General features: G+C 34.3%; 1 protein-coding gene across 1 annotated transcript in view; it reads left to right on the top strand.

Annotated features, from left to right (window-relative positions):
* LOC124364708 (calcium/calmodulin-dependent 3',5'-cyclic nucleotide phosphodiesterase 1-like) overlaps positions 1-19,245 on the top strand; it is a 424,410-nt gene that overhangs the window by 333,701 nt on the left and 71,464 nt on the right. The window contains 5 exon segments of the mRNA XM_046820399.1: positions 2,274-2,366; positions 6,465-6,513; positions 6,515-6,616; positions 10,745-10,858; positions 11,852-11,944. Coding sequence (XP_046676355.1) covers positions 2,274-2,366; positions 6,465-6,513; positions 6,515-6,616; positions 10,745-10,858; positions 11,852-11,944 — 451 coding nt within the window.

Here is a 19,245-nt window from a genome sequence, read left to right as displayed (position 1 = left end):
CTGTAGGACATATCAAAAACGGAATAAGCTATGGACTTGAAATTTTGCAATCAACGTCATCGAAATCTGTTGCGAGATGTATGGTGTGGCGTACTCCTACCTTTTTGTAGTGTAACCATTCCAGTATAAAGAGAATATCTAAAAATGTTCGTACCCTCTAGATCTGCAATGCACTATAGGTGTTTACGTTTCCTCGAATTAAAACACTGCTTCCTTCTTAAACTTTAAAAAAATCATATTTGCTAAAATATGAAATAAAATATAATTTTAGCCTATTGTGTAACATTTACTTCACAACTTACGTTACAAGTGTCTCTTGTTGAACTATAGCTAGCTAATGTGGCGTATTCAAAAGCGTAACTAGTACTGAAGGTAGGTTTGATCTGTCAGACCAGCCATCAATCATCAGGTAACGTCATTGCCATGCAAATTGAATGTTGGCTCAACATCCTGCCAAAGCTAACCCTACTCTTTACCAAAGGCTATATCGTTCACTGCAATCACCCACTGTACAGTTACATTCAATAGACTTCAGGTACGCTTTTCCACTTGTATCACTCATCGGTGACTGTGCTCCGTTACTTCGTTACTACAGTTTTTGTTTACATATACAGTGTTTTATCTTTCAAAAATATTACTAAACTACATTAAACTAGAGATGCTAAGATTTTAAAAATTACATTTTATATAATTATCGTTATTTTTATTAAGATAAATATTTTTATTTAAAGTATTTACTATAGTATTGGAATCAGTGTGATGAATAGCTACTATTATACATCCAAAAGTACAGTCGCAAATTAAACAATAAACTAATTGATATGATAAATATTTTATATGTTTAATATAAAATATTAAGCAGGATTAATTAGTTATTAATTATAATTTTGATCTTTGAGGACTCCAGAGGAAACTCAAATCTAAAAAAACGTTATATTAGGTCAATATTATCTTATAGTTTACAAAAATGTATTTAACGGTCTGTCGGTTATTTTTAGGTTTATCAGCTAAAAAAAGGTATAGAAGAACGGTTTCAGTATTCTGTGACTTTCTGCCATGGAACTATACCATGTATTTATATTTAAAATCATAAAAAGTACCCGGTTGTTTTAAATCGCCAATTTTCTTTTGGTCTGCATTTTTCAAGCGGTATGCGACGAAATGTTTCTTTTAGTTTAGAGCTATAAAAACTCGTACCACATTATACGGGTTTAATCATGAACATTTCTAGATTTTATCATATAATCTCTGATTTAGGCACATCCTGAATATAAAAATGGATTAAACCATTTTAATGGCTCGTATTTTATCCTTTTGTTATACCCTTCTGTCATATGCACTTATTCCACATAACGTGATCCAACGAACTCGATAGTCACTGTAATTTCTAACTAGACTTAGTAAGAAAAATAACATTTTCAAATGTCTTGGACAGTTCCATTACCATGAAAAGTTTCTATACGACCATGGTTCAACGTTTCAAAAAAGTTATATATTTTACATTTGGTATTGTAGACCAAAAGGGGTTTAAAACTTTCAGTTTATTTGTAACAAGTTCGGTTCGTGTACGTCGCATATAATCTCGAAATGTAGAAAATTGGTGGCAATACCATCTCTTTATAATTATATGAAGACCCCGCAAGTATTAGAAACATTATTTGTAACTTGTTTTTAATAACTTAATAACGCCGAATATTATCTATTCAACTAAAACCTGAAACATGACGTCGTGTCTATACAAGTATTTAGGGAAAGAGGTTAACTTGGTTTTTTGCAATGTACACTCATACAACATTTTTATTTACGTTATAACCTATAAAAATATATTCTTTTTAAACTCTACATGTACATAAACTGCTCTTATGGAGCTTTTAACTCTTAAAATAATGTATTACCATCAGAAGTAAATAATTGTTACATGGTGGATGTTATTCCTGATTTAAGCGTGCCACATCGCTCTGATATGATTTGTTTATTTTAACCGAGTCTGTAATTATTTGTTAGGTTAGTTATTTACCTAAAGAAGAGATCAGATTACAGATCTATAAACGTAGTGTTACTGCATTTTTTGTATCACTGAACGGTGGCAAATGTCCGGAAAATCCTGTTTCCTTCACAGTCCTTCCATCGTCAAAAATTAACTTCAAACAAAGAATTATTCTGCCTTTTTGTGGGTCTGTTAGTTTAAGATCGTCGACCACATGATTCTGATATGTGCCACTGTATTTTCGAAGCATTTCAATGTGCTAATATCGATTCTTTTTGTGTTCCAGTGGCCAGTCCGCCAGAGCGGCCCTCTAGCAAGGAGGACGCCCCTTCCCCCACAGGCGAGATGCCGTCCATCAGTCGAAATGGCCAACTATCCAGTAAGTGTCTCCACAGTATACTACGTACTGTTCTTTTACAAAATCCGTACAAAACTATTTTTAGTACTATTTTTAGAACCTTTAATTTTATTGGTTACAAAGGAGGTTAAATCATTCATAAGGATTAGATGTGCTGGAGGATTATTTTAGTTAATTCTGAGGTACAACATTAGGTCTGTGTTACGTAACTTTGATTTTTACCGTTGGAATATTTACTAACTGAGCTACCCGAGCCCTCACTCTATAGAGTGCAGTCCGAGCTTTGAATTTTTAAATTTCTCAATTTATAAGACTGGATAAGTTACTCTTTGTAACCAATACAACTAAAACTAGAATCTAATAATGTAATTATAACACATGATGTAATTACTAAATAAAAATATCTTCCCGCTTCATATGAACTTAATTTTCATTATACTTAAGGTAGGATTACGCTGGAGAGAAAATGTGCCAGGCTGCTAAGTATATCGTACTAACTACACTAATGCTCAACCACATCCAGCAGATATGCACTACCAACAAACACGATGCTGCCTATGTCAAAGTCACATGCAAACTTCTATATCCCCTATGTGTTCTAGAGATATTCTGGAAAAAACATAGAGACCAAATGAGGAGATATTTTCTGAGCCCCCTCATAGAGAAATCGTCAAATGTAAGTCCATATCTCAATTAATCATCGAAAAATCTTCTTTTTTAACGCGCAGCCAATAAAAGTAACAATAACTACTTTGCACACTCGAGGACTTTTTGATAAAATATTAGCAAAGACATCGTTGACCATATAACTAATTTGTACTCGCCAACATCTGTCATAATATGGACCAGTAGCGAGAGCCAAAAATGGACCGCTTAGAAACCAAGTCAAAGAAGTAATGTACGGATTCAGATTCATATAGGGATTGGATGACTGTTATTTGTATAGTCAGATTGTGAGTGTACATAAGGAATGTATAATAATGCTGAGAAAACCAATATGGTGGATCGTAATAGTGGACACAAACTGAGAAGTATATGTAGACCGTTTTTACTGAGGGGAATTGTTTTATGAGACCTCTATAACACAAAACTGAGACGGAAAATATATATATATATATATATATATATATATATATATATATATATACTCTACAATTAAGACAATTTATTGGAGGTGACCGTAATGGACTGGTCAATAACGGAGAATAAACAGTGAAAAGGTTGACAAAATGAAGCTCTTCTGGTACCAAACCGACCCCTAGTAGTGACGGTTGCTCGTGTCCCTTATTAGGAAAAGGTATGCTCCCTAAATGATTGAAAACATATTGAAGTGGGCATGAACGAAGTAAATACTTCTCTTCTACCGTATCATTGCACTCAAGATGCTACAAATGGGGCTCACCTACAATCTTGGAAGAAATTACCAAATGTCCATAATTGGGAAATCCTTGTAATTCATCGGGCTTGTGAATTTTTATTGGTAGATATTGTTTTGTATCTATTGTAGATATATCCTTTCAATATTTTTATATAGCATACATTAAATTACAGAATGTATAATTTCGATTACGAATGCGTACTTCGTACGTAGGAAATGCGTGCTATATACATAATGAAGTGTTCCCGATTTCTTCGGGTCAGTTGAATGATTTTGTCTATATGAAGCAATAGGTAATACTTTACTGACTAATAATCATGATCTTTCCAGTTCCCCATGTTCTCGCTCCACCCATTCTCTCGGGTCTTTTATAAGCCTGGCCATCCTCCTGTTCTCTAGCAGCCATTGTTCCTGCCAGTCCCTCAAAGTGTGTTCTCGAGCCTTTCCCCTCAACCGTTCCCTTTGCTTACTCGCCACAGGTCCGCCGATATTCTTCATTAAAGAGTCGGCTTAAAGAGGCGGTTACAAATGTTGCCTTTTTTACCTAGTATCAAACGTCACGCCGATATATTCCACAGCGGTCTTAGCCTCGATTATCTCCTGGTCCACCCGGACCTGGACGATGGTATAAATTCTCCATCTGTTAAAAACTACGACTTAGTCTTCTCTGTTGCCAGAGTTATGCCGCGCTCACTCATCCAGGTCATCACTCGCAATATGACTCGGTCAAGCATCTGAAACCGTTCATCCCCTCCGCCGTCCGCGAGTAATCCTCTATCTCAGTCTCGGGTCACACCCGAGTCTCTCTTTATGGCATCAAGGCATCACAACTCTTCATGATAACCTACAACATAGAATTTATGTGTTGTCGAGCGTCCTCCCCCGACGATAATCTCAAGCATAGTGTCTTCGCTTAGCCTGCTGATGTGGAATCTTCAGGTCGTTGGGGTTGCCCAGATCGCAACTCCTTATTCCTTCGCACGATACTGAAGGTTATATACTGGTGATCAGAACCAATAAAGTTGTCCAAAACCCTCCAGACAGTGATTCTTTGGTAGAGGTTTTCCGTTGCAAAAGTATTCTACCTGCCTCCCCACATTTAAAACCAAGACCTTGACGTCATATGTTGAGCACTCTGCAATCCGCCTGGAGGTGGCCAAAACCAAAGCACCGAAATCATTTCGTCACCTCCAACCTCCGATAAATCCTACATTTGACCTAACCGACTTTTATACGAACCATTATCAGAAGCCTCCTATAAGGCCGCGTGCTCCGTTAGGGGTACAATAGCCAGTTTCTGCTCCTGCCTATTCGGCTTAGTCATGGAGATAATAGATAAATCTACCCTCGGCAGTTCTCAGAACTCTGGAGATGGTGCCCTTAACCACCTCGATAGTGTAGTAAGACTGGATAGTGTCAAATCCATGGATGTCTAAGGCCGCCATCGGCTCTATACTTCGTGCAGTTGCGCTTGCCCCCATTACATCCTTCAGTGTAGCACGCTTGTGATTTCCCTAATCTCAGTGCCTAAGTTATCAGTGTTTACTTAAATCCAAACCTCCTTTCCCACACCGGTCCTGCCAGCGGCTGGCCTTATAAGAACCGCCTCCGGACGAGCCTTTTTTGGGTCTTCTTGCATTGATGGTATCATCATGGGCGATTTAGTAATGAGGTGTCTCGTATTAGTTCCTATTCACTTTAGCAGCCCACTTTCCCTTTCTGTCTCTTCAGGAGATTCCTGGCAGCCGAAGTAAGCTGCCTTGGTAAGGTCTTAGTTGTCTGCGGTATCGAAATTAAGGACAGGCGCTCCCACCGGTCCATTCTTTGTGTTGAGGGCGAGCATGGACAAACCCGGTGTCGTGGCCGTGCTCTTGCACAGCCCCCTCTTTTCCTCTGTGACCTCGAGTGAGGCGTTGGGCAATCCCTACTTCCTCTTCCTGGCCTGGTCAACTTGAAAGAGTTTCTGAGTCACCGTTCTCCTTTTCTATCCCATTTTCTTCTGCCTGGTGGACCAACATGCATGGATCCGTCTGACCCATTCAGCGATCTGGTCCAACACTGTTTTTAGTACGGACGGCACTGTGTAATGGATCTAACAGGCTGCCCTATCTTGAATCTTTTTCACGATCTGATCGAGGTGTTCGTCCTCGTTCCGTTCTGGGTCGTCGATCTGTGACGTGAGGAGGTACCCCTTAAGAGGTACAGGACGACCGATGCACCCTCCTTCTCAATGTCACGCACTACTTTCTTAGGTATGACATGTTTATTCCACTCCTGTATTCTACTACTAGTATGACCACCTCCGGTGAGTTGGCGTGCCCACCCTCAGGAGAGCGAGCAAATCTGTCTCTCATCCTGAACGTATTCGCCTTATCCTTAGAATTAATTTTTGTTGTATCCTTAAGAATTTACAAGTGCTTCGTGCGACAAGGGGCAGGCCGGAGTAAAGAGGAGCGGGTGTGCTGCCGTTTATATTAATTATATAATAACTAGAGTTATACAAGAGTTCTTAGTTATTAGAATGGAATACATAAAAATTAATAATTTTTACTAAATTCTAAATCCGGTAATTACAGACTTTAAATTCATAAACAGGGTTTAATACGGTTTAATTCAAAGAAACTTAGATAAAAGAAAACACGCAGTATAAGACTGTAACTTTAAGTAAAGCGATACCAATTTAAGTAGGGTAAGTCAAGCAATGTTGATACATAGAGTTCAATAGAGATCTTCTGTTCCAGAACAAGGCTCCCTCACAATCGTAAGACGAAGTAGTGCCAAAAAACAACAGAGGAACGTCAAGTGAAGAAGACACGATCGATGTAGACGATCTGACCACAGACAACTTGCCGCCTATAGACACGCCCGACGCTTGCGATAAAGCCGCGGCGAGGTGAGTGCTCCACGCTGTTCCTTATAACATTTATATTCCTGTATATAACGCTAAATACATCGCTAATTAAGTACGCCTAAACATAAATTTATAAGGTTTACTACAAGCAGTGATTTTGAACGAAGTAATATAATTTATTCATAGATAAATACTGGCACCTTCACTAATGACACGAGCATGTTATTAGACTTCAGGAAAGAAATTAACTAGACTCGTGCCGTTACTATTATCCTATAATTCTTCCTTTTTACATGTAGGACAGCTCTTTGCAACTAATGTGGGCTTGTTAAATTAAATAAACTCCGGTAATGTATAAAATCATCCCTTTTCTTTCCTGGAATTCTCTCTTTTCTCATACTTTCTATATTTATTTATGTATTCTTCCGACGGAATTAGTTCAATTAAATGAGTTAAAAAGAGTATAAACGATTAATAACACTAATAATGTTTACTTATGTAATTAAATAACAAACTGTGTTAAAAAATAAATAATGAACTAAACAATGAATAAGTAAAGAATATTTAGCTAACAAAATAATCAACAAAAAGGTAAAATAGACAAAGACAATAAAATATGGTTAAATATCAAACGAGCAACAGTAATAAATTTGTGATGTGATAAGAAACGAATAACAACAAAGTTATAAAAAAATTTTTTATCTTGATGGGAATTCTAAAAAAGAATAATTTGTTAAGGATTTGTTCGCATAGTTCATATAGAACAGCGATTTCTGGCGAGATAAGATATTTTGTCAAACAAAATAAACTCCCATTAAGGTATACTGGTTAGCTTTGGAGTATTCATTGAAGGACGGTTAAAATTCCTTAAGAAGCCGCAGGGTATTCCGGAACACGGGATGGGTCGCTAATGTCCAATAAAATTGCATGTTGGGTTACATTCAACTGTTTAAGAAATATGCAGTAACACAATAAACTCTATAGCAATAATTCTGAGATTGAATTACATAGGATGTAGAATTTAAAAACTGAAAGGACGATAATTTGTGACAGGTACAGTCACACTTACTCGTACATTTATTTTTATATAGATGTCGATCGTAGAGACAAGACATTAGTCTATCCATTAAAATTCAGACTTAAGTTTGGATAATTTTTATTTTATTAGGCCCAATGCTTTACTACTGAATCGGAACAAAAGCAATATATCCTGGGATCAGTCCATTGTAGATATGAAATTATATTATACTGTAAAGAACAATTAAAGATCGCGTATTATTTTAAATGGTTTTTTATTGTAATCCTGGAGCTGGCAGGAATACTTAATATTTTATAAATCAATATTTTTAACAGCGACAAAACTGTAGTTACACAAAAAACATAATTACTTACCATGGCAACACTTTTGTTGTTTTTGTAAAATTTATCACTACATGTTTCGTCAGGTGTATATAAAATCAATTTAGAGAAAAATATTATTCTGTCACAGGTATATTGATGACACGCATTTATTATTTACTTTCAACGTCTCTAGTGAATTATTAATATAAAATATCACCAAAATTGAGATTCATAATGTAACGTAAGGAGAGTAATACAATACATTTCGTAGACATCATTTTCGAAAAAAATATTAGAATTTACAATATAGAATAGAATATTTTTTATTTTCTCAAATCAGTTATACATATTACATTAAAACAAAGAAATATTTTAACTTTGATATTCCCGCAAAGTGAAACAACACATCGCAATTAAAGATTAAAATCTAAAATGTCCAAATTTTACTAGAAAGGCACACGAAAGTAAAATAACAAATAAAGATAATTACCATAAATAAATAAATATATATATATATATATATATATATATATATATGTATATATTTAGTATATATATTAATACAATGAGTTACTAAAGTAAGTTATAAACTTTATATATCAAGAAATTAAAATGGTCTCTGAAGGCAATGCCTGTGTAGAGATTCTTGCAAGAAATAATTAACACAATAATTAAGAGATGAGATATTTTAATACCTGTATATACATTCTAAACTTTTTGGATTAAATCAATAGTTAATCCATTGTGTCTTTAAAGATTTATTTTAAAGATACACCTACATTCATATATACAGACATATTCTTACATTACATACATAAATAATTTCAATTCATTTATTTACAATATCTGATTTATACTAAGGTACGTATTCTCAAACCGCGCACTGCACACGGCGCATGGCACCCCTAGGGTTTCTGAGGTGGATCACCCAGGTGCGGTCAAAGCTCATAGCATGCAAGTCCCTGAGTAGCACAGTCCCTCCATAGTGCGCCCTTATCTCGAAATCAAAACTAAAATATTATTGTAATGTAATATACAAAACATTTACTTCTTCCAGTTCAAATATTTAGGAAATCTACCTCATCTAGCCGAACTATACATCGCACTATATATCGTTCCATCCATAAGCGCAAAACATTAGCCGCATATAAATCAATGGTCCATCGGCTTTAAATGTGCCATTAAACCCCAAGAATGGAAGAAGTCAGTATTATAAAACACTAGCTGTTACTCGTGGCTTCTCGTGCAATTATAAAAATTGAATTTCTTACACTACATCACCAAATTACTTGTAATGTAATATGATGGAGTCCTACGAAAACGTTCAAACGTTTTATGCATACAACAGGTAGATATTATTTTAATGTTCATGGTTCAGAGTAACCTGACATTTATATCATATTTTGCACATGTAGGAGCATTTTCAAATCAAATTTGTTATATTTCAAACGTCACATCTGAGCCTGCCTTGTTACCCTGATCAAGAAAACACAATACACAGGTCTCGTAAACTTACTTGGGTCAAAAAAGCCTGTATTTCTCGACCTATCATATACTTTCGGTCTAAAATGTTTCTATTACTGTAGCAGAGTTTTCGTTGTTGTCCCGACGAAGAAAAAATATAAACATAAGTAGAAGTGAGAAGTCTATTACGTTTAGTATATTACAGAAATCTGAACTACTTCCTACCTACTTCCGGTTTAAGAGGAGCATCCTTATTAAGTCTATTCAACTTTTGCGTTGCATCCATCGTCTTGTTATTCGGACTGTAGTCTGGGGAAAAAATTAACTGTCGAGGAATGTTAATCTTCATTTCTCTGCTTTTTCTAAAATCACTGTCAAAATTCCGTATTACAATGTCAAGGAAGCCCACCAGTTTGAAGGGCCGTATATGAATACATTTACAGCTTTATCTATTAAGGTTTTATAAAAGTGTTTAAGTAATATGTACAATGCATGGGATGTTTTTAATTCGTCACTGGTGCAATCTGGAGTAAAAGTTAGATATTAACTTTGTATTTTATATCTGCATTACACTATTGATCAAACACTGTGCAAGTAATATTTAAATATGTCCTCCGTAGACTAGTGGATATCGTCACGGCTCTCTAACCGAAAGATCACGGGTTCGAATCCCTGGGAGGTCCCATCAGACAGCCAAAGTGACCCAGACAAACCAGAATAGCCAAAGAGCTGAGGTTTAATTTAGAGAGAGGAATATATATTCCTCTCTCTATTTTAGGCCTCATCTCTAAACAGATTTATATAAAAACATATGTTTTAGACAATTTGTCGAGCTTCACCTTAAAGAGTCATCACTGTTTATTGTTGGTTAAATTTCGATTATAGAACATAAATAGTACCATTTTTCAGATTTCCAAAATATTCCTGAATACTTTTTTGACCCTTATCTTTATATAAACCTTCTTCGGGCTTAAACAAATATTAAAAAAAGAATTATCCGAATTAGTCGAGCCGTTTTCGAGATTAGCGCTTAGCAACACATTTTGCAATTCATTGTTATTTATTAGACAATGCCACACCAAATGGCTTAAAACAAATATAGTAGTCAAATTAATTTCTAACATAAAATGCAAATGGTAAAACAATTATACAATATCTCCTCTGCAAAAGACTCAGGCATAAATTAGCCTTTAAAATATCAAATAGACCTGTAATATTTTTAACTTAGAGGATAATGACATTGTATGAACTAGTGTGTACAAGTTAAACAGTACATTCCTTATACATTTTAAATGTTATCATCCTTTTGAATTTCCCTGTCAATGTTAAACGGTATCTTGTGTTAATACCACGGTTTTGTTTCAGGTTACGGTGTTTGTTGAAGCAGTTGGAACGGGGTGAAATCTCTGCTGACGTACTGCAAAAAAACTTGCAGTACGCGGCTAGAGTCCTAGAGGCTGTTTTCATCGACGAAACCAAGTAAGTTGAACTTGCAGTGTTTGCTGTAATCGACGTTCTTCCAACTGTCAGCACCACACTATCACATCATTGTCTGTGTAGATGTGTTGGTCGCTGTCTCTCTTTGGATAAACTGATTAGCTTTGATATCTCTATGACCCTGTTTCTTCAGCTGTTTATTATTTCTACACAATAAACGAAAAACTCCCATACCTTTTGTTATAGTTTAACGTTAAACTTCGATGTAATCTCAAATAGTATATTTGGTTTCAACAATTCATGATAAGATGAAATTTTTTAATTTTAAAAGTTAAAAAATACAATAATTAGTTTCCTGGAGATGTTGAATAAAAGTGTGACATTTATTTGATTAGTATTTTTGTTTTATAAAGTGTTCAATCAAAACTCGTACATTTTTTGCACTGTCTCTAAAGGACGATGAAGCCACAGGAACCAACATACTAGATCTAGAATCATCAAAATTGTTTTATTTTTGCAACAAGTGTAATAGACTATTATTTAAATTTTACTTATTAAATATGTGTTAAACAGTTTAATTCCAGTTTCTAATTAAGAAATTACTCCCGTTAATAGCTGATTTACATGACTAACGTTAAGGAACGTTTGGTTTGTAGCAACGTGATAAGTGAATTTTCATATTAATCACATATTCATAAATCTTCAATGATCACAAAAATCAATTGGATTCAAAGAAACTTTCGATTTTTCTCTTTGTAAATATTTTATTTCTATTGAAAGGTGTAAAAGGGTTTTACAAATGTAATCCCTACACTGTCAGTCCTAACCCGAATCGTATTAATATGTGTACTTACCACTACTCTGTAGTTGCATCCCTACTTGTGTAATCTTCCAGATACTTGTGCATGGATTACTAACCGGCACCTCGGAGCGAGGCAGAAGGACGCCCGGTAGCTAAGTGTGTTTGACAGGTGACTGGTGGGGCAGTTGGCACGCCTGTGATCAGCTGTTAGTGTATGGTGTGATATGGCACAGGAGGGGAGACCAGAAGCGGGAGCCGGGCCGCAACGAGACGGAACCGGTCAGCATCCAGCAACGCAAGTTGAAGACTCCCGTCTGGGCCGTCAGGTTAAGAAAGTCCCTACTTGGCTATGCAATCTACTAGTAGGTCCTGAGGCATAGTAAGCACAGCACGGAGATTCCTTACTTAGTAAAACCGTTCCCTTACACCTTTTAAAACATAGTCTTAAAAACGAAGCACTTTCATTCTCGACCCTTCCACCCTTCCTTCCCCACCTCGGGATAGGGCGGGCGGTTTTTCTTCTGCCAAGGTACGTTACATGTTACCTCTGTTGCACGCCCCCTCTCTTTCTCTGTCTGTCTCTGTCTCCAGTGGAATGATGTTCTCTGTGCACTATGTTCTTGTGTGTGTTTCCAGTGCTACCTGAATGTTCAGTTCTTCTATGTTTTTCCTCAGCCATCTTCTAACTTTCTATCTCATGTTTACCATTGTTTTCAGATAGCGTTTTTGTTGTTCGAGGAGACAAAATTGTTTAAATTAACAGAAGGAAACGATGGATGAATTCCGCTGTTACTAAACAAATGAGACTAAGTATGTGCGTGGTTTATTTTTGAAAATTGTAATCCAAGTTGAAAATTCTTTGAATGTAAAGCATGTACTTTGCACTGTTCGCAACTCCTCAATCGTAGGAATTGAATTGGATTTAGATTTATATTTCCTTTATTTTACGATTCAAATATGAAATCAATCAGACACTGATATTAATTTAAAATTGTGTTTTATTATCTTTTATAGTTATAGAAATTTTACTTTGAATACGATTACAACAAACCGACTGTGTGATAGTGATTTTATATCAAAGAGTAAGAAGTAGATTATTTTGAACGTTTGTATATAAATGTCTATTTATTATTTTTTTTTATGGAAATTGTAGGAATGGGAATTTTTTTATGTTATAATCAAAAATTAGTAAGATGTATGTGTTAAATATTTTAACACAGTTCAGCTTTTCAAAAATATTAGTTTTAAGACATGAACTAAATATTTTCCTCCTCTCAGTTCACGTGCAGTAATTAAGCGTTCACTCGCTTTTCTTATTCGCACCATCACCTATTCATAAATCTTCCTTAATTGTGTTTAGTAATCATATTTTTAAATCTTGATGAGGCATTCCTCTTTGTATTCAATTTGTCTTTTATGTTATTATATATTACAATGCATACATTAGACAAGCACTTACAAGCAGCTTACATTCTTTAATTTAATAAAACATAATGTTTTAGAATTTTAAATTTGTACACCTCCACAAAGTTGATTCTGCATCTCCATAAAGTAAAGGCTTAATACAAATTTGTCAGCCTCTGAAGAAGTCCTACAATACATGTATTGCAACTGTAATGTTGGACACGAAGACAAGTTTTTAAAAGTTTTCTTTAATAAAAGTTAATTTTTTTGCAAATTACAAAACTAAATTATATTTTACAAATTGATTTAAAAATATTTAGTAAAATGCTCAATTTTTTTAAAGAAGCAGGAAACAAGAACATTCGGGCTTATTCATTAGAACGTTTTAAAATACTTATGGAAGAGCGATAATGTAAAAGTAAACAAACATGTATTGGTTATTTACTACATACATTTGTATATCGTAATATACAGGGTGACAATTAAGTCTGGAACCTCTTTTTTAATTTTTAAACCACAATATAAAAAAATAACAAAGTTCACACGTGCTTACTGGTGATAGTAACGCAACATCTGCTCAATTACCGACCGGATAATCCCTTTGGGGGACGGTCCACAAGGAGTCAGACAAAATTCTTAAATAGCAGCATAGGACAAGTTTGGTATCAAATTAAAGGTCTTACTTTGCAGAGTACAATGCCGCAAACCGGACTTCAAAAGGTGGATTCATTGAGGGGAACATTTTGAACACTTACTTTGATCACAGGTACTTAAAAATTGGTGTTTACTTGTAATACTTAATAATTTACATTGTTCAATTGTTTTAAAATTCAAATAGCTATAACTACTGAATGAATCCACCTTTTGAAGTCCGGTTTGCGTCATTGTACTCTGCAAAGTAAGACCTTTAATTTGATACCAAACTTGACCTATGCTGCTATTTAAGAATTTTGTCTGGCTCCTTGTGGACCGTCCCCCAAAGGGATTATCCGGTAGGTAATTGGGCAGATGTGTGCGTTACTATCACCAGTAAGCACGTGTGAACTTTGGTATTTATTTCTATTGTGGTTCAAAAATTAAAAAAGAGGTCCAGACTTAATTGTCACCCTGTATATTGTTCATTGATATGTTTTTGTAATCATTAAATATTTGTAAACCCTTATTTTCAAATAAACAAATTAATGTTTGGTATACTTTTACTTTGTTTTTTAATATAATTTTCATGTTTAAAAATTAATATTCTTTAGATATATCATTCGATTTGAATGTACGTTGGTTAATCCAGAAACAGCAAATTTTTAGCGGACTCACCAAACGTTTATAACTGTATTAAGTAAAGAAACTTCTGTTTTGGAATTACCTTAGTTACCGCCATTTCATATAAAATTACCCTTGATCAGCATGAAACATATTTTGCAACTTTCCACATGTTTTTAATATTATTTCTTCGTTCATATGTTATAAATCTTTGGGATTTGAACAGACCATTTTTATATAAAAGGGCTCTTCCTTATTCTGTCTTGGAATGCTACCATTTATTTCGAAAATTTATTAAAATTAATTGTGTTTATTTCTTTTTTGACTGGTTCATGCCACATTTCGATTCATTGCTCATATGGATCGAATTATTTTCTTTTTTTTTATTCAAACTTTATATTATAGAATTAAGCGAATTGCTTTTAGTGTAAGATATTTTAAAAGAACTATTTTTAGTGCATTCTACGTTTAGGTGATATACATAGTGCCTCATAAAATGAATACATTATTTGAACTATCATAAAAATTGAAAATCATCATCGGCTGGATGAAAATCTATGCCACTTAATAATTCAAAACATAGTACTTTTTGTAACAAAGACCACTTTATCACTTATCTTAATTAATTTGTAATAGGTTTGGCTGAAATTTAGTTATATTTTGATCAAATTAGCTAACTGTTAAAGGTTCTCAAACATTAGCGATTGGAATTTGGAACTCTATCACTAATAAATATTTGACAGAGTTTGAATCGTACGTAACTACAGAATTTATGATCAAGAGCGGTGCGGATAAAAGAAAGATATAACAGATAATTAAAACTAGCAGTGGTGATGTCTATTTTGTAGTGTCTTCAAATAAATATTGCTGTTTATTGTACATATTTAGGTTTTAACCTCAAAATAAAATGATTTTTTTATCTAAATCATAAAACACAGTAGTTCAAAATGTGTATCAAGGTTTTTGAGGCACTGTGTTCTTTTACACCCTTTCAGTTCAATGGAGATAAGTCCACGGCAATACGTTCTGCATGGTATTTCCTTCTCGACTGGACCTTTACAAGAGTGTCAGTTTTATTGTATTTACTTACAATACGAACAGTAACGTAATCCTGCCAGTATACATGCTACCTAGCTATTGTTAAAACATTTACACTCACAATGTTTATAAATTTGGGATTTTTGAAAGTGACAGTGCATTTTAAAAGTCTTTCGTACATTTTACGTGATTAGTTGCCTTGAACACGATTTTACGTGTACTTCCAACATCACACACGATCAATACTGAGCTTTCAGAAGTGGAGTTTCTTCTTTTAGTTTCAAATTTTAAAATGATGCAATTGGTTTATGGTTAGGTAAAATTTTTATTTCAAAAGCATATATTTGTTCTTTAAGATAACCCCTCTGGTAACCTGAGGAAGCATCTTCACAGAGTCGGTATTCTTCAGGGTGATCCGACAGTAGAATCGTACTTTTGATCACACTACTAGGGTTCATAGGCATTTAAAGTATGAATATAGGACAGTTGTTTACTTATTACTTACTTACTTACTGCCGGGGCGTAACAAATCTCAGTCGATTCTTTGCCTCGTCTATGAGCCTCTTCCACGCCACCCTGTCTTCCGCCAGATCCACAGACCCTCCACACCGGGTCACATCTTCGACCACTTGATCGCACCATCTTATCTTTGGCCTACCCAAAGGGCGCCTTCCTGTCGGTACCGCCTGGTAGACCTCTTTTAACCTTGTGCCCTCCTGTCTCCGATGTACATGTCCTAGCCAGCTAATTCTCTTTGCCTTCACCAAAGCCACAATATCAGGATCTTGGTATACATTGCGTAATTCTCTATTTTTTCTTATTCGCCACACCCCTTCATCACATATTGGTCCAAATATTTTTCGGAGAACTTTATTCTCAAAAACAATCAACCGCCCCTCAACCCTGTTGTTTACTTATAGCCAAGGAAAAAGTACCTTCAGGAATAGACAAACTTTTTAATTATGTATAACAAAACAAATACATTTTTGATTTGATGTGAAACGGACACGTCATCTTTTACGTATTTAATTTATGAAAGCACTTCATAAATGTGCCTTTGGCGTTATGTATGGATCTGATTATGTCTAAATTTGTACTTGTAGAGTAATCAAAATATGTATTTGTCTTTACAGAACCTCTGTGAAGCTCTGTGATTATTTCTTAAGTCCAACCGAAGATTGCTTGCATTGCGTTGACTTATATTCATCACATATGGATTCATTGATTAGAAAAACGGAAAATTTGTAATTCTTTGGTAATCACATGTGTATTTAACCCTAAACTCATTAAATCTCACTTTTGAATCCATAGTTTGTAATCGCAAAAAGTTATGAGTTTAAATGTTAAAATATATAGAACTTGAGCTTCGTTTAACCGACTTCTGTTAGCCAACTAAGACGGCATCGATGGTAAAATGTAGAATAGATTAGTGATGTTCGTAAGAAAAGAAAAAAATCCCCCACAGATAATCACGTTTTCTCAAATTATATATTTTATCTGATAAAATATTTATGATTAAATATTGATAAAACAGTTTAGGAATTATAAAATAGAGTAGGTTAGAACCAACTTAATTATGATTTCTAAACAGAGAATGTCCAAACAATACTGTAGGCATTTTTAAGTAAAAATGTGAATTATAAATATGAGACTGCTCAAACATGACCTGCTAGGCAGGAGAGAGTTGAAATGGATTGTACAAGATTTGCATATCAAACGCTGCGAAATACCTGTCAAACTAAAGCAACAGTTGTTCCTGACATTGAGATATGTCATATTGGAAACTGGAAAAATTGTATCCTTCTCTTTTAATAAAATTTTTACTTAACGTGATAAAATGTTGAAGATAAATATTATTATTACTCGTATTGCGGTTTGCACAACCCTTTTGTTATAATTGCAGTTACGTATGAGAAAGTAGTCAATGTTAAATTAATAATTTCAACTAGGAGTATTATAGAATACAAAGTAACGTCTGATGATTTATCTACAAATCAATATTTTTAAGAGCATTTGTTGGTCTTTACTATAGATCAATCTCATCCGAAGACAACACAGCATAGAAGTCTCACTTAGGTTAGTTAGTAACAAAGAGGGTCACCAGAATTCGCTAGTGTCGCGCTCGAACCCGTCATTAGTACTAGGCTTTGGCCGTCGGATCGCGCCGTTAATCGTTGGAAACTTGGATGTTTTATATTTTCTGTCGTTATGGTCGTGTATCAAAATTATTACTATAATTATGAATAGATTAGTAATTCAATTTAATAGAAATTGATTCTCAGGTCCGAAGAGGGTAGTCACAACCAATTACGTGAAATTATTCTTAGAAACAGACAGAAGACTTATTCACCTGAAACATCCAAAAAGACGTGAAACTGTATTTTCTTAAATTTGAAGGGGCTGATTTCGTTTATCGACAGCAGAGAGCCTGGAATCAGCAATCGTTCACGAAACTGATCGTGAACTTAACTTTAGAAATGTATAAACTATTTCACACAAGCTAAATTGATTTTACGAAAAACTAAATTTGCACTCTCAGCTTCACAGATGATAGTATGTGTGTTAAAATAGTGTGTAAAATAGTCCATAGTATGTGTGTTAGTAGTGGAGGTGTGTTTCGTTTATAAGTGTGTTCAAACGAAAAGTGACACAATTTCACTTTACAATAATAATATTCAGTCTGTAAATTACTATTCGAAAGTAATTCGAAAAGAACAATAGTTTCATTTCTCATATTTAACGCTTGATATATATAGATCTGTAGAGTGAAGATGGCATTATGGTTTACAATACTGTTCGAATTGTAGCAGCATTTAATAATATAAGGCGACTAAAAACTACGTTTATGTGTTCCCACACGAGTTTCATAACTCTGGAAATCTATGATCTTTTTGTCTTTTATTTGTAGAATAGTTCCTCATGTCACCGAAACTACAGATTTGCGTGTATGTAGCTTGCTCTTTATTATTGTGTGAGTGATGGTAATTTTGTTTTATGTGTGGGGTTGTGAATGATTTAAATTCTTAAAAGTGATACCTCGTTTATTACGAAATGGGATTGGTGTAGTAGAATTTTCATCAATATTTTATTATTGAAATCACGTTACGTAATTGATCTTTTAAAGCTCATTTTGGAAACAATTATACATATCAAACTATTTATTTTGGTGTAAATTTGCTTATACTAAGCAAGTACAGCAATGGAGATTAAATACAAAAACTCATTTTTGTCATTCATATTTAGGTTGATACGTACACATAACTATTGTTGATTTGTTTTTTAAGAAAATCCCTGACGGAGTCGGGTCCTGACGACCTCTCTCAAACGTTATCATTTCACTTCAAACGTCTACCACATTAAAATATATAATTATATTACTTCGGAAATATTTTTTTACTCATTGGATAGTATTCACCCATGTATTCGAGTAAAAGAAAAATATTTTGTGTGTTAGTGTGGATTATAATGACCAAAAATATGGAGAAAAACACGGTTTCCTCTTTAAAATATGAGCTTTCTCCACTTTAACTCATCATTATTCCAAAAGTAATGGCAGTAAAAACAATTATTATTCAGCATTTTTTGTGTCCCTAGAAGAAGGACATACTAAAAATTGAGAGTTCTGGCTTAATAATTGTAAACGTAATATAATTTATTTTTAAACCCTTACAAAATCTGTTATTAGTTATTATTTTGAGATTTTGAAAATACAGTAAGATACTAGTAAGATCATGCAAAAACGATACTTTAGTTTTAAAACTTATAAAGCCTCAAATAGGTTTGCTACAGACATATCCACCCGCATTATTTCCTCTAATTTGCAGTTATTTTAATTGGAATCGTTATGAATATTATATGGCCTTCTTTGCCTGCATCAGAAATTGTCTTGAGTTGTTATAGTTCAGCAAAATACAGGAATACTGTATAT

The sequence above is a fragment of the Homalodisca vitripennis genome, chromosome 6, assembly GCF_021130785.1.
Source record: "Homalodisca vitripennis isolate AUS2020 chromosome 6, UT_GWSS_2.1, whole genome shotgun sequence".
Lineage (NCBI taxonomy): Eukaryota > Metazoa > Arthropoda > Insecta > Hemiptera > Cicadellidae > Homalodisca > Homalodisca vitripennis.
The sequence above is the reverse complement of the archived record's forward strand: the minus strand, read 5'-3'. Positions and strand labels throughout refer to the sequence as shown.